We start from the raw sequence: 21,993 nt of genomic DNA on the forward strand, positions 1-21,993 counted from the left end.
CACATGATGAATGATCGAAATTTCTGGAACCATGGCACGCGAACAAGTCGCAAATAAATGCAAGAAAAAAGAAAAAAGAAAAAGAGAATCGGCTTGTGCAATCCAGCTGTGGAATGGATTATATTAACATTTGATGGGCATGTTTGAACTGCAAAAAAGGCTATAAAGATTAGAGTTTGCACCCTTAAAAACAAAACGTGTTTTGTAATATGTGTTAAAACTGTCCGCATGACCTGATCGCAGAACATTATTTAAATTACCTTATATCAATCATTTTTTCCGTGCATGGCGTTCATACACAGTACACACACACACACACTCTGTTTGCTAGTCCTGGCTACAGCACAGCTCCGTCGTGCTGATAAAGTTTCTTGGACGGATTATTGAACTCTGGTGAGCAAAATAAATTAAAAAGAAGGAATTGGACAGTTGAATGTTGAATTCCTATGCCACCGCCAAAGTCGTTCTCGGTAAGTTGATCACCTCGCTTCTATTTTTTAATTGATTGAAAGGGTACATTCCAAACACAACATCAAACCGGTAACATTCTGTGTTTGGCATCTTTCCAACATGAATAAGCCATGCTTGCTACCAATTTACCAGCCTTGGCTTAAATATCAGTTTACAGTGCACAGTGATGTGACGCTACGTTCAAATTTGGCTAGTAGTTCCAACACAGCAGACTGCACCTCCAACATTTGACAATTTGACCATATTCCAATTGATAGCTTCTGCAAACGATGATCAGATGTACATAATAGAAAACATATAAACACCTGGCTTAGTATTTCAATTCAAAAAGTGAAAATCCTTTCGTATTCAACTGCCCTTGTGCTCACATTGTGAAGGTCATAACTCGCCTGTTTTCTGGGCTTGATCATGCGATGTTCGCAATGCGAGCCCGAGGGCAGTTTGACGTCAGTTTTAGTCTCCAGCTGCAGAGGGTGGAATTGGACAAAATGGCCACCCCCCAATGATGAATGAAAATGGACGGATTAATCTTCTTAATTCTTATTCTATGAACGCAATATCAATCAGAACACCGTGCTCAAACGAGTGAGGGCAGATCCAACATATTGTTACAATAAAGTGTTTCCTTCCCTTCCCACAATAAGGTACGGAAGCGTAGAGCTGCCAATGTGGAGTAAACATTTTTGGCTGGCGAATATGTTCGAACATACTCGCAAATATGTTTACTCGCAAATACGTTCAAACATACTCGCAAATGTTTGAATATACTCGCAAATATGTTTGAACGTACTTATAGGCTACATGCTACAAAGTTAACATACCTTTCCATAATGCCACGGGGTATTATTTGCGCATGCGCGAGTGAAAAAAAAAAATGACAAACCTAAATCATGCAGACATAATAAATCGTAAAAGTTACGAATAGACAGTTTTTTGTCTACTTAATTTTCTAATTAATTGTTAACGTGGCCCAAATGCCTAAGAAATGGGGTTTTGTTTTCACTCGCGCATACACAAATACAACGTGGCATTATGGGAAGGTATGCTAACTTTGTAGCATGTAGCCTACATGTACGTTTGAACATGTTTTTATTCAATAAAATAGTAAAGGCAGCAGAAAAATGGACCACTGCAGCAAATAAAGTACAGTATAGGCCTACTTCAGTGCCCAGATCGGAATGTCTAAAGCCTAAATCAAGTAAAAATATATTTTTTTGCAATATAGTCTGTGTGTCCCCACAAGTCAAAACACAGTATTGCGGGTTGTGGAATGAGAATTTAGACTAATCCACCAGTTTTTTTTTTTATCCATCTCAGTGGCTGCCGTTTTGCCTTAAACTGCCACCTGCTATCGACTGAAACTGACATCAAGGTGCCCACATTTCTTAAAAAAATATATATTAAGAAAAGTGCTGTACACATTTATTAGTATTTAGGTAAAACATTGGTGCAAGGCCACGTTAAGCATCCGTGTTTATTTTGCCATTTCTTGCCACATCTGCAAAAACAACCGACAAGAATATCCTGTATGATGTAATAATTGATTGCGGTTCTTGTTTGGTCTGACTTCAGGGACGTATTTTTCCTGATTCAGCTAAGGTAAACAAGTGGTTAACACATCCAACCATATAGTTTTAAGGCTAGGATTTAAATCCCTGTTTCAGCCTTCCTGCGAGGAGTTTGCATGTTCTTCCAGAGCCAATGCTTGGGTGTGTTTTCTCCTGGTCTTCTTCACACATTCCAAAAACATGTGAGGTTCATTTAAGACTCTAAATTGTCCTTACGTGTGAATGTGAATTTATTGTTATTTTTGTCAATATGTGACCTGCAATTGACTGGCGATCAGTCCAGGGTGCACCCTGCCTCTCCATCAAATCAGCTGGGATAGGATCCAGCTATCCAGTGACCCTAATGATGACACAATGAATGGGTAGATGTTGTTGAATCTGCTCTGCCAAAAAGTAATCATCGTTATGTCACCATTACAGTATCTACTTTGAAAATATGATGACAAGACACTGTCTAATATGAGAGTCCACTTGTCCAATCATTTACTTTGTGATTTTCACTCTAGACAAATCTAGAAGTGGAGGAGACATGCTCTTTGTCATCTTTGGTACTGATTGACTAACTTCATCTTCTTTGATGTCAAGGTCACGGAAGTCCTCCTCCTCCTCAACATCATCATCATCATCATCATCATCAAAGTCATCATCACTGTCCAAGTTCCCTATTTCCTCCTTTTTGCCTTTCTTTTTGCTTCCCTTGTCTTCTTCTTTTTGGTCCAGATTAGCGTTAACTCTGTAACAGTGGCAGAGAAAACAGCATCATCACAACTCTGTAGATGTAATCCTGTAAACAAATAATTTATAGAGCATGTGCTCACAAACTGTGACTCACAGTTCCCCACCGGGGTGTTTGTCTGTGACATAATCACACAGTTACACGTTTTCTTTCTTTTTTTTTGCTCACAACAACAAAATGTTAAAATGTGATTTCTGATTCAAAAACTAACCTTTAATCGAGGGATGCCCTACTTTCATGGTGAGTGTGTTTTTCCTCAATAAAATAACATAAAAAATAAATAAATCCTCATTTACTGAATGGTGCTTGAGTGCGGTGGTCATAAGAAAGTGTGAGTCATGCCAGCCCCGATTAAATAAAAGTTTGCAATTTTTCGACTCAAAAACTAATTTGTTTATCTCGGGTGTTCCAGTGCCCTCCGGGGATGTCTTGTGACATTAAAAATGTCATGTCGGTGGTACAATTTCACACTCACAGCTTGTTTCACGAAACAAACAAGAAAAAAAAAAACAAAAACAAAAAAAAAACGGTCAAAATTATTATTATTATTATTATTATTATTATTATTATTATTTTACTTAAAATGGCCCATGTTTATCCAAGACAGGGAGAGGCTGTCTTAAATTGTGCTATGAAATAAAATGAAATAAATTACAGAATAAACTGTTCAAACTGTGGCTAATATGACAGTGACTTTTTTTTTTTTTAATTCAGTACAGTACATTTGTTAAGTTCAATTGTATTTAACTTTCAAGTGCAACAAAGATGTACTGTATTTATTCTTTTATGACAAGTTTTATTTAGTACATTTTTATTTAACTTGCAATACATTTTAATTGAATCACTAAGTCCTCATTTAAATCGTTTAGTGAGAAAGTCAGCCGACACCAATTTAACAGTATGGAATTATTTGTAATATTTATGTAATGTAGTGTATTTATGTCTACTTACATGTTGTTGCTACTTGGCTAAGTTATTTATATATCTAAAAAAAAATGTGTTTGAAGTGTACGTGGACAAAAAAATTCTTTGGTGGTACTTTACTCCCTCTATTGTCAAGCCAAAGGAACTGTTATGAGGCAACTCATGCCCACGAGATGGCAGACTTTAAACCAATAAACTTCTTATCAAGCAGGACAAATTTACGGTAATCCTCTGTTAGAAGAAACTCCTCTAACATGTAACTACAACACTATTTTCATTTTAAGGTATACTTTTTTACTTGATGTCTGATAATGTCTGCTGTACACCAATAAGACATACAATATTTCTTAATTCTGTCGAGATCTAAAATATATTTTAGCATTCGTAAATAATCGTGGAGTACTTACGGGATAACGATATCCTCTTTTTTCCCGCACTTGCAGCATATTTCCAATTGAAGAGAGCAGGGTTTACAAATGACATGATAAGCATCCTTCACAGTCTTCTGAGAACACTTGACACTGTAATAGGAAAGTATGTGCAAATATTCTCGTCGTTCAGATGTAACGACCGGCCGGCATGCGACACAAGACAGTAACGTACTTGCTGGTTTTCATCTGATTGTTAGATTCATAACCCAATATTTATTTATTTATATTTACCATCACAATGGCTACTGTAATCATGACATTTACGAACAGCGTTCGTACTATTCTTCGAAGTACTTATAGTCTTGAACACTGCCATACTTACCATTTTCGGGGCTGTGTTAGACTTTTGTATTTGTTGTATTTAACTCTCCAATCAAGAACATCCTTGCAGCGTTGACAGAGTCCATCGTGGATCTTGGAATTTGCCTTCTATGTTTAAAACAACGTATAAAACAGAAAACTACTAAATAAAAATAATAAAAGACTTCATATCGTGCATTCAATGCAAGCGTATTGCAGTACAGGAACAAGAACTACTCGATGGTCTGGTAGGCTTACCTTTACTTGGACACTCGCTCCATATTTATCATTTTTGAAGGCGGTGGTATTTTGGTACTTTTGGGGTCGCGATCGAGACGTGTTACTTTTCTGTGAACTCATAGTTAATTGTTACAATAACGCATGGTAGTCATGCAACCGAACTACACACTACAAGGGAACTACTGACCCAGAAGAGGTTTGACCCGGAAGTAGTTTCCCTTCGCGACAGAACTGGGCGTTTGTCGCCATCCACTGGCGCATCACTCTAAGTGTTCTTTGGTATTTCTTTAATGTATTTCACTTTTGTCAATTTTTTCTGTAACAAGAGAAACAATAAAACTAAACAAAATAGTAATGAAAGAGCCATAAACTATTCAACAAAAATGTCAACTTTGTAGTAGCGGCTGTTTTATTGGTTCATGTCAACGTCATTCAAAAACGTCGTTCACCGCCACTCATTGACGACGGATCCGCCTATTTAATGCCCACAAGCGCTCCAATTGGTGGACTCATCCTGTGACTGCGGCTACAACTGGTGTTCCCAGTTGTCAATCACCGCCCTTTATCCGCTCGGAGGCAAGACAACAATCTGAGCGGCGATGTCTCAGGAGTCAAGTGATACTGGTGTCAACTGCTTGTTAATACCCAACACGGTCTGATGCCAAACCGCAAATAAGTTTATATATCTGCCACTGTTTTGTGTTCACCCATGTCTCTTTCAAATCGAGTGGAATTTTGTGATAATCGACTTGGTTAACATTCGGTATCCTATGTCGAGGAAACCGAACGGAGGGAGGAAAAGGAACCGTGACGGAAGCTGCCTGAAGTGGAGGACGAAGCCTTTTAAACGCGAGTGACTTGACCACAGAACATCGCCAACCAGCAAGATCAACGAACAGCATCGAGGGGGATACTCTGTGTATGGGATAACATTTACACATCTCCCTGTCGTCGAGAAGAAGAAGAAACACAAATTGGCTTGACGACAATAAGAAAGGCAAAGGTGTTATCTGAAGACTGAAAGGGAAACACAACAGACATCCAGGTATTGTCACAGACCGACATCCTTATGTTTTGGTTTTGTTTATTAAAAAAAAACAAATAACACTCACGCTAACATATAGGTGTGTATCGCTAATTATAACCACTGACGAGTCACTGCAACCTAAACCAACCAGTTTAGAATCAGTGCATGTAAGCGCCCACCATTTTAGAGTAGCCTACCCGGCAATGCACCACGAGCAGGGCTCTTGTGGCCCACGAGCCGGGCAGACGATGGTTGCTAAATGAGAAAACTAACAAAGCCCCCCCTCTATGTATTCAGCAGCTTTGAGATGCCACTGGACCCTTCACGACACCATAGCAGGTGACATTAATGAGGTGCTGCTAAATTAAAGCAAATGCAGTACCTCTGTGTAATTAAAATGCACCAGCACCCCTCACCTTCGATGCAAACCCTCCATTTAAGTGTGAATTAATAGGCTTGGTTCATTACCAATTATAATTTGAAACCTTTGGCTCTTGGCGCTATCAATACCTGATCGGTGTTGCAAAGTGATATTTTTTTAGGTGATAATTGGCACCATGACCAAACATAGTTTAAGCAGAGATTGAGCACGCTTATGTATTTTTATAAACCATTTTTAAGATGAAATGAACCTCACATGATGATGTTTTATTTTACTCAAATATTGTTCAAGAAGACAAACTTATGGCATGATTTCACTCAAGTACAACACATTTTAACATCCAACTAACTACATATTTTTGTAACATTTTTGCTTAAATGTAGCATGTAACAAAAGGCATGTTTTGCTTAAATGTAGCATGTAACAAAAGGCATTTCAGTTATGATGATGGGAACATGGTTGGCCCCGGCCTGAACTGACCAGTGAGGACACACATATACCACACACAAAACAATATCTTCAACAACAGTCACACTAGTATGCTTCCTCTAACCAGAAAGTCTGTCATACTACAAGAACTGACCTGTGAAGCGGCATCATGGTGCAAACTGCTGGGAAAATGTAACACTACAGGATAATCCTTTAAGTGATGTCTGATAATCAGGCCTTTGCTGACTCAAGTCGGAAGGAGATCAAAAGGATAAAATTCAGCCTAATTATTTGGTATGAGTGTACCCACGACTGCCCATGGCCAAATTGAATCCGCCCCTAAGTGAAATTTCAAAAAGTAATGTTAGCATTTTAGCGTAGTCCTCCATCCATCCATTTTCCTTACTGCTTGTCCTCTTTAGGGTTTGGGGTCAGCTGGAGCCTATCACAAATAACTTTGGGTGTTTCTATTTTTTTTCTTTTTTACTTCATCTGACGCTGACAATAACAGATCACCGCACATTATTACATCAATGCAAACTGCAACCAAATTAAAAACTTACAACAAACTTATTGTTAAATTAATGTTTCAGAAGACAGTAGGTTGATGCCATTCTTATGTCTGTACCAAATGTTGTGGCCAATTAATGTCGTTTTTTTTTTTTTTTTTTTTTTTTTTTTTTTGCATTAAATGGCTGGTTTTAAAAAAAAAATAAAAAAAAAATGGGGTGGGTTCTCACATGATTGTGGGACAGGCATTGGCCAGAAGGCATGTGACAAATGCTACAGAAAGGCTTTCACTCCTATCTGAGACATGCAGTCAAGCATAATAGCAGAAACAACCTCATACTCTCTGCATTGCATTGATGCCAGGTTGACAAAAGGACGGTAAAATCTTTATTCCTCTATCTAGACAAGAGTGGCACATTGTGAGTTATCAATTTCATCACAAATGTCAGATAATATCCGTTTGATGAATGACCCAGGTTTAGCTGCTACTAGGTTGGCAACTTGGCATAGCAGGAAGTAATATCATAGTTTCCATTAAGCATCAGGACAATGACAAGATTGACAAAGCCGTGACATTTCTGCACAACACATCACACAGAGCTTAATTACGAAGGGACCATTTAAGAATACATTGGAAATGACGTGTGAAATGTACGACACCTTGCCGGAAGCTATTGTAGCATCTCAACCAACCAGATTTGTTGCCAACAAAGTGCAGCGTAAATCTTAACTGCAGGCAACTCTGCTTCTCCGGAGCATCAAATAAGTCAAGAGGCAGCCGTAGGTGGGGTCCAGGTGCTGGATGACTGATGCCGGATTGCTTGTAAAGCCTTGAGGCAGACAGGGAAGTTGCTCTATTTACAGATGGGGCCTTGTCCTTATCAACCTGCTTCAAGAGAGCCATGCATCTCCAAAATGGCGGCTAAACTTCATTTCGTCTAAACCTCTACTTGACGAGTTTTGTTCAACCTTTATGCCACATATACAAATGTGCATGCTGTCATGCCGCCTACACGACTGAAAATACATTTGGTGCGTTTCCTTTCTTTCGGGTGGTACCATTTTTCATTCTTAATAAATTTAAAGGGGAAGTCGACCCCCCAAATATTTTTGACAATATGCTCTATGCAGCCCCACTGGTCTAAATATGGTATTCTGGTTAATATTGCGTTAGTGGAATAGGAGTTAAGCAGCAAAATCTAGCCGTTTTTATCCATCTCAGGGGGCAGCCATTTTTGCTACTTGATGTCGACTGAAGATGACATCAATGCTGCTCAGGTAGGTACAACCAATCACAGCTCAGCTTCATAAAACAGGTGAGCTGTGATTGGTCATTGCCTGATCCCTGAGCAACGTTGATGTCATCTTCAGTCGACAGCAAGTGGCAAAATGGCCGTCCCCTGAGATTGATTAAAATGACTGGATTTTGCTTCATAACTCTTGTTCCATAAGTGAGGTCACATATAACATATTATTGTCAAGAAATGTTTGAGGTTGACTTTTACTAAGATTTGGGGCTTGAGCCAAAGTGATAATAGATGATAGAAGGAAGCTAAATGAACAGTTCTGTACTTTAAAGTTTGTCAGTGAGGCGTGTCGCAAAAGTTCCAGGTTATATTTCAAGTCTAAAACTACCAGTTCCACCCTTTCAATGTGGGCCAGACAATCAACCAGCACGTCTACAAAAAGATTTTGCTGCTCAGTCCTTTTGAAGATGTGGATGACATCAAGATGGCCGTGACTACGTCGCTGTTGATGATTCTGGAGAATCCTTCCATTAGTGCATGCAAGTGTGTCAGAGAAGCTTGAGAGTGCGTGTGGATAACTACTTGTACTACTACTTGTACAGTAGTTTGGATTTGTCCTGGTACTTTTCTGACACCCCTTGTACTGCACTTTAATGGGAGTTCAGTCAAAAGTGAAATGATCTGTTTGCATGGTGTTTTCGTAAGACAAATCTTTCCTGTTTTTCAAGGATGAACCACCTGTCCTTCAGCGAGCTTTGTTGCCTCTTCTGCTGCCCGCCGTGCCCCAGCAAGATAACGGCCAAGCTGGCCTTCCTCCCCCCAGAGCCCACCTACAGCTTGATGTGCGACGAGAGCGGCAGCCGGTGGACGTTGCACCTGTCTGAGCGTGCCGATTGGCAGTACTCGTCCCGCGAGAAGGAAGCCATCGAGTGCTTCATGACGCGCACCTCCCGGGGAAACCGGATCGCGTGCATGTTCGTCCGCTGCTCGCCCAGCGCACGCTACACACTGTTGTTTTCCCACGGAAATGCGGTGGACTTGGGCCAGATGAGCAGCTTCTACATTGGTCTGGGTTCCCGGATCAACTGCAACGTGTTCTCCTATGACTACTCTGGTTACGGCGCCAGTTCTGGGAAACCCTCGGAGAAAAACCTGTATGCTGATGTCGATGCCGCCTGGCAGGCACTCCGCTCACGGTAAGGAAGCTTGAAAGTGTTGGATGTATGTTGGAGTGAGCCTCAAACACTGATTGGATGTTGCATCAGCTACACCACCAGAAGAGCTGTATTAAAATTTGTTCTAGTTCAAGGCAAGGCAAGGCAAGTTCATTTGTATAGCACATTTCATACACAAGGCAACTCGATGTGCTTTACACAAGGAAAGACAACACATAAGCATCAAGAAACAGTAGTTAACATTCAGAGGAAGAAAAATAAATGAAAATAGGTTACAAAATTTACTAAAAAGAACATACAATAACAATTTTAAAACATTATTCAACAAACTTTAAAACATTTAACATAAGGAAGTTTAAAATAATAATACAAATAATAATTAAAAAAAAAGAACTTAATTAAAGCTGTTTAAAAGTCCCTAATCAAAGGTATAAGAAAAAAAGCAAAGTTTTTAAACCTGGATTTAAAAGCATTTACACTCGGGGCTGACTTCACTTCTGTTGGCAGCCTATTCCATCTGTGTGCAGCATAATAGCTAAATGCAGCTTCACCATGTTTGCTTCGAACTCTGGGTTCCACTAGTTGGCCCAAGTCTGTAGATCTCAGAGCCCTGCTGGGTTTGTACTCAATCAGCATTTCTTGGATATATTCAGGACCCAAACCATTTAGTGATTTATAGACGAGTAGCAAAACTTTAAAATCTATTCTACAGCTGACTGGGAGCCAGTGTAAATCCTTAAGTACTGGAGTTATATGTTCTGATCTCTTTGTTTTGGTCAGAGCTCGAGCTGCAGCGTTCTGAAAGAACTGCAATTGTCTCATGTTTTTTTGAGAGAGTCAGAAGTCAGTCAGAAGACCGTTACAATAATCGAGTCTGCTGGAGATAAAGGCATGCATAAGCTTCTCTTGGTCTAGAGTTAAACTGCATCCCATTGACAAGCTTTTTAAGAATTATGTTAGTCTTTGAGATGGGCTATTTATTGAATCATTGAGTCCCAGCCGTTTTCAATGAAGCAACCCCCTTCACTCCCGGCTATTTTACTGAATTTTGACAGATTTTGCAGGGCCCACAGAATATTGTGTTCTATTGCTATAAAACAGGGAACCTACCAAAAAAAATATTATTCTCTTATTTTATCAGGAAAAAAAAGTATATTTCTATCTGTTTCCATTTTGCAGCAATTAGCATTATTTAGATTATAGCTAAGTTTCATCATTATTCACAAATCTGTTTAAAATTGAGTGGAAAATAGCTTTGTTGCAACATGACCCTGGTTGATTTCGTATACTCTGCTGCCATCTGCTGGCCGTTTTTTTAATAACTACCATTTCCATTACCATTCTCTTCAGTTCAGAGGCTGCACCAAAAAAAAAAAAAAAAAGTATAAATACGTCTTTGGGAGCATGGTAATATTTAAAAGAGGACTTATTTATACGTTTTTGGGAACAAATGAGTTAAAAGCATCAGCATACTTGGCCGACAAGTTTTAATAGGCTGATTTTTGACAATTTTTTTTCATAATTTGTACAGGATTTCATAACCATGTACCTAATGTTGTGGCCTTTCAATAAAGCACAAACTGTGGCGGGCTGGTTGTGGGCACACTGGTGTTGGTGGAGCTGATGACTGTTGTGTTGGTGTGAGTGGGTGGGTGAGCACTGTATGTTTAAATTTAATGCACATATAAGTGTGGATGTTGGTACCTTTCCATTTTCAAACGCGTAACCCATAAAATGTATTGGTCGATGCTAATAACACTGAAGGGGAATTACTGTAAATGTGTGTAGTTGTTCAACTCAAGTAAGATATGATCATGCATCCCAGATAGTACTAATAAAATAAAAACATGTCTAAGGATGAAGGAAGTTATGAACACGTGCTAAAATAGTTACATTGTGTTTTCTTCTCGACTTGTTTGCGGAAGTCCACAAGCATGACTAAACAGAGTTTGTGGTGTAGCTCCTGTTTCCCATTTATTACCAATGCAGGCTGCAGTCCATGTCCCTCTTTTCCTTCTTTCTTTAAATCTGATGTGTGATCTGTGCGTTAAACAATTTTGAACCCCTTGTTTATTTGGAGGAAGAGGAGGGGGAAATGGTAATGTTCTATGCGTTTCCTGCTATAAGACAAACAAACGAGCAAAATTAGCTACAGCTAGAAAGGATGAACGAGAATCAAGTTGGATCAAAGAATCTAAAAAGAACTTTGCAAGTGAGCTATAACGTGTGCAATTAAATTCTGATTGAACCCCCCCAAAACAGCCCGCTTGGTTCAGACTGAGACTACAATGTCTACAACAAGCATTTGACATGGTGTTCGTGACCTATTTTATGAGGGGAAGTTGTTGGCCTATCTGTGTGTGTGTGTGTGTGTGTGCGGGGGGGATGATGTTTTAATGTTTCCTGCAGCAAAGTTAAAATGTTGGTATGAGGCTTTCACTCTTTCACATGCATACGTTCATTTATTTATGTCTGGTACCTTTGGACAAAGGAGACTACTGTTAGGCAGCAGGCCATGTCATGCCAAGTCAAAGGCGGTGTTGGACTATAGCTGAGAAAAGTTGCAGTTGAATGCTTGTACAGTTGTGTGTGTGTGTTTTTTGTGGTTAACACTAATGTAATGTGAAGTTGAGCATTTATATTTTTTCTGCACAGTACAGAAAAACCCCAACCTTTTATGCGCCACTGACTGTTTCATACTTACATATTTCGAGGCACCGGCTTCAAAACTAATGAACAATGGATTACAAATACAAACACTACTCACACCAATATGCTGAATCTAGTTACTGTAATTGCATTTTGGTGACAAAGATGGGGCTCACTTAATTTGGCTGCCCTTGTTCCTTGCCGCCTTTATTAAAGGCTAGCGATCAGAATAGCAAAACGACGCTAACCACCGTTCTCATTCTCAACAAGGTTATTTTCGTACGCTCGCATTCGCACGGACATAAAAAGATTGTCGATTTGTTGGCCTGACATTTGTCTGCTCCACAGGATCTGTAAATGGCAGCAGACAGGTGAGGTGAAATTACTTTGTAAATTGGCCAATTGGAAGATGCGATGCCCAAAACACGGGATTCGTGATTAGTCGACTTAAAGCTTCAAACGTAAATGCAGAGTAGTGAAGTAGATTCGTCAACTAGTCCAGAAGGTTAATCGGTTAAACACCTAGCACATGGTTTTATATTAAAGAATACGTTGTTTTTTTATTAAGTTTTGTTGGTGACACACTAAAGTGTTATACGTTTAAGGTTAAATTTTCTGGAATAATTACGTTCAGTAAACCCACTTCTTTTACTGAATCCAACAAAAGGCATGACATTGATGCAACTCTTTGTACTTTTAAACAGAGAGCTGGGTCCAGTTCTCTGACAGTTAGTTGGGTTGACGTCAGTGTCAGTGGGGCTAGTTTATACATGACCTACATCACAGTGGGATTTATACTTTTTAAAATACTTATAGGACTGAGGGCCACAGTGAGAAGTGAGCGTCTGTCCACTGTAAAACTTCACACCTTGTGCGATCCTGCTATAACAAATCCAGACCAACGAATCAAGATTGTGTTAGTGTGTGGTCTAGCCTTCATCCCAGCTGCATGTCTCTTTGTTAGCTCAGATTTAAACACAACACAAAGCCATCCCCTCCCCCCAGACAGTGGTCTTGTCTGACACTGCCTTCTGAGGCAACCACATTCTGTTCTGTCAAGTTCCACTTCTCCTTTAGTTATGTCGTTGCTTCTTATCCAGAGTCAGTAAGTGTAGCATTTGCTTGAGTGTTGACAAAGCGATGCCAGCTACTCTTGATAGAATGTGAGAACCACCACTACTGCGTCACGCATGATCTCCTTCTGTGTGTTTTTTGGTTAGTCACTGGACAAGAGGTTCTTTCACCTGAGCAGGGAGTGGTTCAGTTGTTGAGTCAACAGACTCAAATGCAAAGCCCTAATTATCATACTAAAAATTAAAGCTGACGAAAGCATAATGTAGAAAGTCTAACATATGTTCTATCGTGTGTGGGTGTGTGTATGTGTGTATGTGTTTCTCAGCTAAATGGTATCATTTTTCTTGCCCTCTGTGATGGAGGTGGGCCAGCAGTCAAACCTGCCAGTCTAATATTCAGCGGTAGCCTTAGCAACTGATTTCAAATGAGCATTCAGACCCAGGCCTCCCCACACTGTGGCCAAGAACAACAAACAAGAGCAACTCACTTCTTGGTCCATTGGCATATAGATCCAAAATTCCACACTTTCCAATCAGATGTTGTTTCCGAGAGTTGGATCGAAGAACTTTGGTATTTAGAACCCTTGTTCTAAAGACTAATGTCTCCGAGGTCTGGGTGGATTGAGGTCTCCTAGCAGACTTCTTCTTACATGTAGCTTATTTGTTGTCTTCACGGTCTTACATTTTGGTAAACAAACTAACTCGTCCTTACTAACCAGTGCACAATCGAATGAGAAAAAGGTAAATGCCAATCTGACAAATTTGTTTGTGCATATTTTCGGGGGGAAGACTCCATTAATTGCTATATTTGCTTTCTCTGAATTGGGATCCCCCACCCCCACACTCCTCGGTGTGTGTGTGTGTGGGGGGGGGGGGGGGGGGCAGCAGGTATTCAAGAGTCGTGGGAGGATGTTGTGAGGCATAAAAGCTCGGATTTGTGTCAAGAGACAAAATTGATGAGGGCGGGCCTTGGGGGGAGGGCTGTAACCATGGTCGCATGGCTGACTATGGCACGACAAGGTCTATTCAAGCCTAGATTCTACACGGCAAATTGCAGGCTTGGGTGCTCGCCTGACTTGCTCAAAGCTTTTAACAGCCACACTGCTTGCTCAACACAAGTGCAGCTGCTTTCTTAGATGCTCCAAAGACAAGACAGAAGACAACTTGTTTTATCTGTTGTGTTTCTATGTGAATACGCCATGTTGCGTCTTCATTTTCAATGATAATGTTGGTTTAAAAAGACATAATGTGTATCCTGTCACCTGATAAGTAGGCGTGCCCGCCCTACAATATTGTCACATGGACCTGAATGTGACATCTATGTGATGAGGGTTTATGCAGTGATACTGGCAAACCACTGATAAGCACAAGATTACTCTTATCACACAATAACAAAATGTTCATAAAAATAAGCAAGGGAGAGAATCTTGTCACTTTAAGGAAACTATCATGAGTACAAGGGCCATCAACTTTCAGAATTTCTCATGTTCATGTGCTGTAAAGGTAAAGTAGGCAACCAGACGACTGTCCTGCACAAAGCAATCCATTTACATGCCTCCCGGGAAGGAGCATGTATTGACTATCAATGCGTCAACTAGCTCCATGCTGTTTCTTCACGAATATCCTTCATAGCGAACTTGGGGATGTCTTGCAGCAGGGGGCCATATAGCCGGAATTTTATTCATATGTTGTAGGTAATATGGGGATGTTAATGACAATTAAAAAAAATGCTGTAGTGATTGCAGCTAGCAGGAAGCAGCATTCATCTATTATTTATTATCTAACAATAAAACATGCCCCCTAACAATATGTAGCGATGTAAACATCTTTTAAAGCGGACTGTGTAATACAAGCCAGCATGGGTAAAAGGAAAAAGCACAGCACTTTGACCATCTAAGTACTGCAGATCAGAATGACCAGGTTCCTCTTCAATAAATGTGGACTATAATCTGTCATTTTTAGCGGAGAAAATACTTTCTTTTCAGCCATTTGTCAATGGACTGTTTTACTGAAATGTTTACCTTTTTGTAAATGTTATATTTGAAAAATGAGTCATAAGGCAGTCTGCGTATCGGTGTTTCAGAGACTTCTGCTGCCAATTGGTTACAGCTGATGGCAGATCAGGTTTGTACACCCGTGTCTGACCCGTGCTGTTACTAAGCCAATGATGTGTTTACATCATAACAGCACAAGTACTGCAGTACAGGACACAGAGGGTGGAGCTAGACTCAGCACCGTACGGTTTGGATTCAGACAACCTCTGGCGTGTAGAAGGAATTACGGCCATCTACGGTGATCATTTCATGACAACCTGGACTGGTCGCCAACCAATCACACACGACATGGAATTTGCCTGTTTGTTAATTAAACAAACAAACAAAAAGAATGTATGCCAGGTGAAGTTGTGGTACAATGTCTTGGCATTACCTGTAAAAGATACATAAAATTTAGATGAAAATTGTGAACATCTGGCGCATATGATGATTCGCCAATGAGTCAAACCCGCAGCAGCATAGTGACAACTACTGGCTAGGATGACGTGTTCAATGTCGGATTGTTTTGCCCTGTGTCTGTAGCTGGTATCGGCAGCCACCTAATATTAGTACTTGATACCTTGAAATACGGCCTGTATCTGCCCCATACCGACACCTAGACTCAGTATCATCCCTAGTATTTTTATTAATTGTGGAGAGAGAAAACGGACTTTTCCGTTGACCAATCAATGGGCAATCCTCCAATTTTACTGATGCTGACCAGTGCCTACTGCATCCCAACCTCAGGGTGCGAAAATCTGAGATGAGTTGAGTTGCACCGTTTGGGACCCTTACAATAGAAACACACAAAAAAATAAATCTTTACTGCACTTAACTCAATCAAATCATACTATTATTAGTATTGTTTTATTTTATGGAAAAAGCACTTGAGATTTAACCACACACTCGCGAAGATGCAGTTTTCCATGTCGTGTCAGATTTTTCACCCCTATTTGTACTCTAAAGGCCAATTGACTCACAAGTCCTCAACACATCCTACTGTGTATTTCTGCAAATGACTGTCTGGGAGCGACAGAGCAGTTGTGTGCGTGTGTGTGTTAAAATCAAGTCTGAAGAATGTGTTTCTGAGCTTATGTTAGGTCTCTTGCACTTTGAGTGTGTATGTGTTTCCTACTTGTCATAATCCACTTTGGCGCTGTAGCTATGAGTCATATTGGGTGTTCTTTGAGATGTACAAGGCAGAGCCAGGAACATCTGGCTTGTGATGTCAACAGTGCAGAGCCGATGATAAGTAGCCTCATTTTGGGTTTTGGTTTTACTTTTATTCTGCATTTTGTTGAATGTGTTTTCTCGAATTGTACAAACAGAAGTACTTAGCAGCCAGGTGTCACGTGCAGAGCTGAGTCGAAACAGTGAGCCAGTCTTCTCAGGCTGGATTTCTGCTAGTCAGCTGACTCTCACTAGAGCGTGTCACGTTCGCAATAATCGGCTGGGGAATGTCTTCTGTTGCCTTTGTTTGCACTCTCATTTTCATTTTCTCTTGCAAAGCAACCCAGTGTTGGTGTTTCCTATTTTTGCTCTGTCTGCTTTTCCTTTGATATTCCCCTCCTGTTGAGTCAGTTTTACAAAAGTACCTTAGCGTCACTGCATGATTGTGTGCTTGGTTTAGGAGGCAGCAATCAGTGAGTCACAAGTGAGTAAGTCATTTGGCCTGCAGGTGTGTGCTTGTGCATGTGTTTTGGCTCATGGAGCAGTATGTGTGTGTTACTCAAGGTAAGTTTCTAACCTCAGCTTAATTGGAGGGCTGTGATTAGAAACAAGAGTGTCCTATGATCCTATCCCTTTCCTCTTTGCCGTTTAAGTCAACATTTAAGGCTTCTTCCCAAATACAGCAAATCTCCTTTCCCCCCCCCCCACTTGCCCACCAAGCTGTTTGTTTTTATATCAGATGGCCAATTTGGACGGCCGCCAGCGTGTGCAGCAGAGCAAATGCGATTTACCCAAACGTGTCTCTTCTCGCAGGTATGGCATCCGTCCAGAAACCGTCATCGTGTACGGCCAAAGTATTGGCACCGTGCCTTCCGTGGACCTGGCCTCTCGCTACGAGAGTGCCGCAGTGATCCTGCACTCGCCGCTCACCTCCGGCATGCGGGTGGCCTTCCCAGACACCAAGAAGACTTACTGCTTTGACGCCTTTCCCAAGTAAGTCCGCAGATGGATGCGACGGGGGAAGACTTTATACTGTGTAGCTTAAAATAAAGTGGTGTAGGGCTGCTACTGGTAATAATTGAAATCACGATTATTCAATAAAATGTTTTGGTACAAAACAAGAAAATGTTTAAACATTTAAAAATATTAACACAAATAAAATTATTTAAAAACACTATCATTATGTAAGTTCCTTTTGGACCAAATAAGATTTATTAAATTAGTCTTTTAAAAATAAAAAAAGGTGCAAATGTATACATTTAAACAACTCAAAATTAGTATATTAAAAATCTTTTGCTTACAATTACTCTGAATTTGTAATTGTGGAGTGTAATAATTGAATTGTAATTACATTTTTATTAATTGCACAGCCCTAAAGTGTTGTCTTCACTATAAATAAAATTTGTTCTTTAAAGTTGCTTTTAACTCAAAGCAATTGGATCTCACATCATCTTTCCACATTGAAATGAATGGGGTATGACATTAATCCGTTCCAGCCAGAAGCCACTTAAAAAGCACTAGTTAATATTTTCACAATGCGTTTTCAATAGGAAAACATAAGGGGTTACTTAACTCATCGAGATATTTTCAGCAGTAAAAAGTTGATATTTTGTCTATAATTAATGTGGTAACTTCATAAAGCCAATCATGGCTCAGTTTACTAACCAAACCCAGAAAACAGGTGAGGCATGATTGGCCATTACCTACTTCCTCAGCACAGGTGACGTCGTTGTTGTTGTTGTTGTGTGTGTGTGTGTGTGTGTGTTTTTTTTTTTTTTTATAGGGTGGGGTAGGATTATCAGGTCTATGTCTTTGGGAGAATTTTCATGCTTTACTTGTCTTTCCTACCACCCCCCCCATGTGTGTTAATTATTTGTAAATTTGGCTTTTTACAGTAAATGAACCAGTTTTTGATTGGATAGGTTGTCCATCTTCTGATCAGATTCAAAATCCTGATTGTGTAAAGCCTATTTGTAAGTCGGGCTACTACTGGATTGGCTGCCATTGTGCATTGTGTCCAATTGACAAAGGTGCTGCTTGGTGGTATCTCTAATGACTTTAACGTAGCCATGTTTTCACCCCAGTTTGGACTGGTTCACGTGGGCATGCTTCAGTGCACCTGATTTGGTTAGTGGGTGTGTAGTTGTTTGCAGATCATCTTATCACAGCATTTGCACTGTAAATAGGGTGACATCACAGCAGCAGAATGCCATGTAAAAAGCCTTTCACTGTCGTAACCCACAGCATTATAAACGGTGTCGTTCATTTTCCAAACAGTGAAAACAACCTCGCAAAAAAAGCCTTAGGTCACCACTAGATTTGTTTTTATGATGATGACCCTTGTTTTACATGAGTCAAAATGATTTGTGAAACATTTTTAATAGGACACAGTAGGTGTACACTTTTTTTTTTTTTTTTTCAACCTCAGAATGTAAATGGCTCCGCCCATCTTTTCTCTATCCTCAATGAACCAGGAAGTAGATAGTAATCAGACGGACAGAGACAAATATGAAGAACTATGAATTGCTTTCACTTTATTATTTCTTCAACCTCGGTGGCGGTCTGCTCTCTACAGAACTATACCCTTGTCATACAGTATGATCATTAGCACTGCTAAAATGTCAAATGTAATAGTTCATTTTGCACAGTAGTATACATAAAAATAAATAAATACTGGCATTGTTTCACAGCTCTGATTAGATGTTTATAAAAATAGAATATACATGAGAAAAATGGCTCATTGTATTAAATAACTTGTATAATTGAACCACTTACTACATAAACTGCAGTTAGCAGTGTGTTGGACACGCCAAAATAATGTAGATCGAGTGAAAGAATCTTGTTAAATGAAAGAAACTTATGTGAAACCACTGTGTGTGCAAATGTTTGGCAACTTATAATAAGATCTCAGAATTTAATTATTCTGTTATATTTTTATGATAGCTGCGTGATTCTGACCAGCACACCAAAGGCACTTTATAATGGTCATTTTCTGCTCACTGCTTGGTGTATTTGTCAACTTGTTTTCTTCTTTTCGTGACTTATTGCATTGTCATTGCTGTGCTTTATAATCGTGCGACCTTCCCTTCTCTCCATAGTATTGACAAGATTTCAAAGGTGACCTCGCCGGTCCTGGTGATCCACGGCACGGACGACGAGGTCATCGACTTCTCCCACGGCATGGCGCTGTATGAGCGCTGCCAGCGCCCCGTGGAGCCGCTGTGGGTGGAAGGGGCAGGGCACAATGACGTGGAACTCTACGGACAGTACCTGGAGAGACTCAAGCAGTTTGTCGCACACGAGCTGGTTAACTTGTAGGAGAAGAAATCACTGTGGAGAGACCATTTGGTGGTTGGTTTTGTTCTGTTATTATCATGTTTTTTTTGTTTTGTTTTTTTGCTGGGATGCAGGCATTGTTTGCCTTTGTGGAAGTGTTGGTGGTAGAATGATGACGATGTACCACCTGTCCTACTTGGAGCTCCAGTTCAGTCCTGTTCACTCCACTGCAACTGTGAACCTTGAACAATACACAAACTAAAAACTATATTGTTTTCGCTTTTGTGTATGGACATTTTTTTTTTTTTTTTTTTTAACCTGTTGCACAATTGCACATCGCTACAGTATGTGAATGCAAGATTAAGTTAGACGACATACTGTGTAAAGAAGAGCCTGTGTACAAGTGTGTATGTGACATTTTTTGCTGCCTTTTACAAAGGATGCGGTCCTCACTTATTAACGGAGTCCTCTGACCAGGCCACAAGGATGTTAACGTTCTCACTAACGGCCTTGATCCAAACTGGACTGCACTCTCCAATCCAATTGACGTTGAGTTATATATATATATTTTTTTGTGTGTTATAATTGCAGTATGTTTGTATTATATTATACGTGATATTTGCACATATCAGCTGTCACTGAAGAACTGTGTGGGACAAACTGCTGTGCCGGTCCGGTGTTGCCAAATGTTTAGTATAATATATCGCAAAGAGATGGCCTCTCAGAGATCATCGCCACACTTGATTGCATCGCCTCCTCTGACCTTACTTGTAAGTTTATCATGCAACGTAGTTCCTCTCAGATTAGCATCACTATGCACAAGTCTTGTGTCTTGTCTTTTTAGAAGAATATGTCAAGAAGAGTGTCGATTCTGACAGTGTTTCTCTTTTGTTTTTTAGGATGTTAAAGAATCCATATCTATAGCTCATACTGAAGATAATCACTTGTATAAACTGATAGAAATATAGCAATTTACTTTGTCTTTTGTAATATGATGAAAATGTATACCACTAATGCCCATCTAGGCCCAGAGTGGTGCCTGGAGTCTATTTATTTTCAGTTGAGGAAGATTAAAAATGAAGATTTGTTTTCCATAGAATATCTAAACAGAGTTTGAATGAACACCACACCTACTAACTCGCCATGCATGTACATGGACAATAACTTAAGTTTTAGTTCAGCGTTACATGATTTTTTTGTTTTGTTTTTTTGTTTGTTTTTGCTTTCACTCTCTTGCCTGCTTGCCATTTCTGGTTCCATTGTTGTTGGTTTACTTGCCCTTTTATTGCTGAGCAAGGCCAAACAAGTTATTTCAATGCACTTAATGACTCCATTTACTCTCAGAGCTGAGATAAGCAAATGTCAACGTTCACGCAATGCCATTACTTCGTTGTTGTTTTTGGCCCACAAGTCAGAATTCTCGTCTGACCATGTTGAAGCTATGGGTGCTAATGGAACTCGTCACATCGACTGATTAATCAGGATTTGGCGTCAGTCTGGTCCTGTGTTGGTTTATTTTACAAGATTACTGTTCATTTCTGTCTCAGTTAAATGACTCTATTTTGTGCGCTTTGTAAATAGGACACTATTATGCTTGTACTTTTTGTTCCTTTTAAAACCCAGTTGCCATCATCTCCGGTACAGTATACTTGATGTGACATCTGTCAGATCAAGTCACAGCCCTCATTGTTTTGTACTGCTTGACTGGACTATTGACATCCGTTGATTCAGTTTTTTTCTACCACATATTTCGATACAAATGGAACTCAAACTGTAATAACAATATGAACTTTAGTATCTCTGATGTGGATAGCGAAAATAAAATGGTAATTTCGAAGAACTCTAGTTTGTATTGACTTTTTGGGAATTGGTTTGAATGTTGAAATAAGCTTTATTCAGTTCAATCAATTAAAATGAATGCAATGTTATTGCAGCAGAGTGGAGAACCAGACAAGGTGAGGAAAATGAACAGTTTTTAATCAAAACCGTCAAAGGTTTCAACCTTTTTCATGGTATTACTATGACTAAACTCCCCCGGTCATAGCAGAATTACAATAAGGTTCTTTTTGTATTTGTTCCAGAAGGTGGCAGTGTGGCATTGGTTTAAACAAGCCCCTCCCCTACCCTAAAGGGGTTTCAATGCCGCTTGGTGAGACATTCAGGAACACTTCGGAAACTGACAATGTCGCTATTTAAATTTATCAAGGCAAAGTTATAGTTGACACGAAACACCATAACTTTCATAATTTAACAAAGATTACTATTTAAAGGCTTAATAGTTGCCACAACTAGCGTTAATGCCTTAAGTGTGTGGTGTACTACAGTATTACGTGATTTCTTTGGATTAATTCC

At 39.8% G+C, this 21,993-nt stretch overlaps 2 protein-coding genes across 2 annotated transcripts; one reads left to right on the plus strand and one right to left on the minus strand.

Annotated features, from left to right (window-relative positions):
• Positions 1-1,927: 1,927 nt before the first annotated feature.
• c5h9orf85 (chromosome 5 C9orf85 homolog) lies at positions 1,928-4,913 on the minus strand. Its single transcript, XM_077522217.1, has 4 exons — positions 4,689-4,913; positions 4,453-4,559; positions 4,107-4,220; positions 1,928-2,772 (listed from the first exon to the last, which is right to left on the minus strand). The coding sequence occupies exons 1-4, from the start codon at positions 4,788-4,790 to the stop codon at positions 2,523-2,525; spliced, it is 573 nt and encodes a 190-aa protein (XP_077378343.1). The 5' UTR covers positions 4,791-4,913; the 3' UTR covers positions 1,928-2,522.
• Positions 4,914-5,184: 271 nt separating this feature from the next.
• abhd17b (abhydrolase domain containing 17B, depalmitoylase) lies at positions 5,185-21,481 on the plus strand. The gene is made up of 4 exons (XM_077522216.1): positions 5,185-5,715; positions 8,994-9,461; positions 17,179-17,358; positions 19,464-21,481. Exons 2-4 carry the CDS (start codon positions 8,995-8,997, stop codon positions 19,681-19,683), a joined length of 867 nt encoding a protein of 288 aa, XP_077378342.1. The 5' UTR covers positions 5,185-5,715; position 8,994; the 3' UTR covers positions 19,684-21,481.
• The last annotated feature ends 512 nt before the right edge of the window (positions 21,482-21,993 follow it).

The sequence above is a fragment of the Festucalex cinctus genome, chromosome 5, assembly GCF_051991245.1.
Source record: "Festucalex cinctus isolate MCC-2025b chromosome 5, RoL_Fcin_1.0, whole genome shotgun sequence".
NCBI classification, from domain to species: domain Eukaryota; kingdom Metazoa; phylum Chordata; class Actinopteri; order Syngnathiformes; family Syngnathidae; genus Festucalex; species Festucalex cinctus.

What these genes read in the sequence shown, in the direction of transcription:
- c5h9orf85 (XM_077522217.1), bottom strand. Translation starts at nt 4,790, where the DNA reads ATGAGTTCACAGAAAAGTAACACGTCTCGATCGCGACCCCAAAAGTAC. An exon ending in GAGCGAGTGTCCAAGTAAAG is followed by an intron (nt 4,560 to 4,688) that starts GTAAGCCTACCA and finishes TTTTAAACATAG; the next exon opens with AAGGCAAATTCCAAGATCCA. An exon ending in AAAGAGGATATCGTTATCCC is followed by an intron (nt 2,773 to 4,106) that starts GTAAGTACTCCA and finishes CCACTGTTACAG; the next exon opens with AGTTAACGCTAATCTGGACC.
- abhd17b (XM_077522216.1), top strand. Translation starts at nt 8,995, where the DNA reads ATGAACCACCTGTCCTTCAGCGAGCTTTGTTGCCTCTTCTGCTGCCCG. An exon ending in TGGCAGGCACTCCGCTCACG is followed by an intron (nt 9,462 to 17,178) that starts GTAAGGAAGCTT and finishes CTCTTCTCGCAG; the next exon opens with GTATGGCATCCGTCCAGAAA. An exon ending in TGCTTTGACGCCTTTCCCAA is followed by an intron (nt 17,359 to 19,463) that starts GTAAGTCCGCAG and finishes TTCTCTCCATAG; the next exon opens with TATTGACAAGATTTCAAAGG.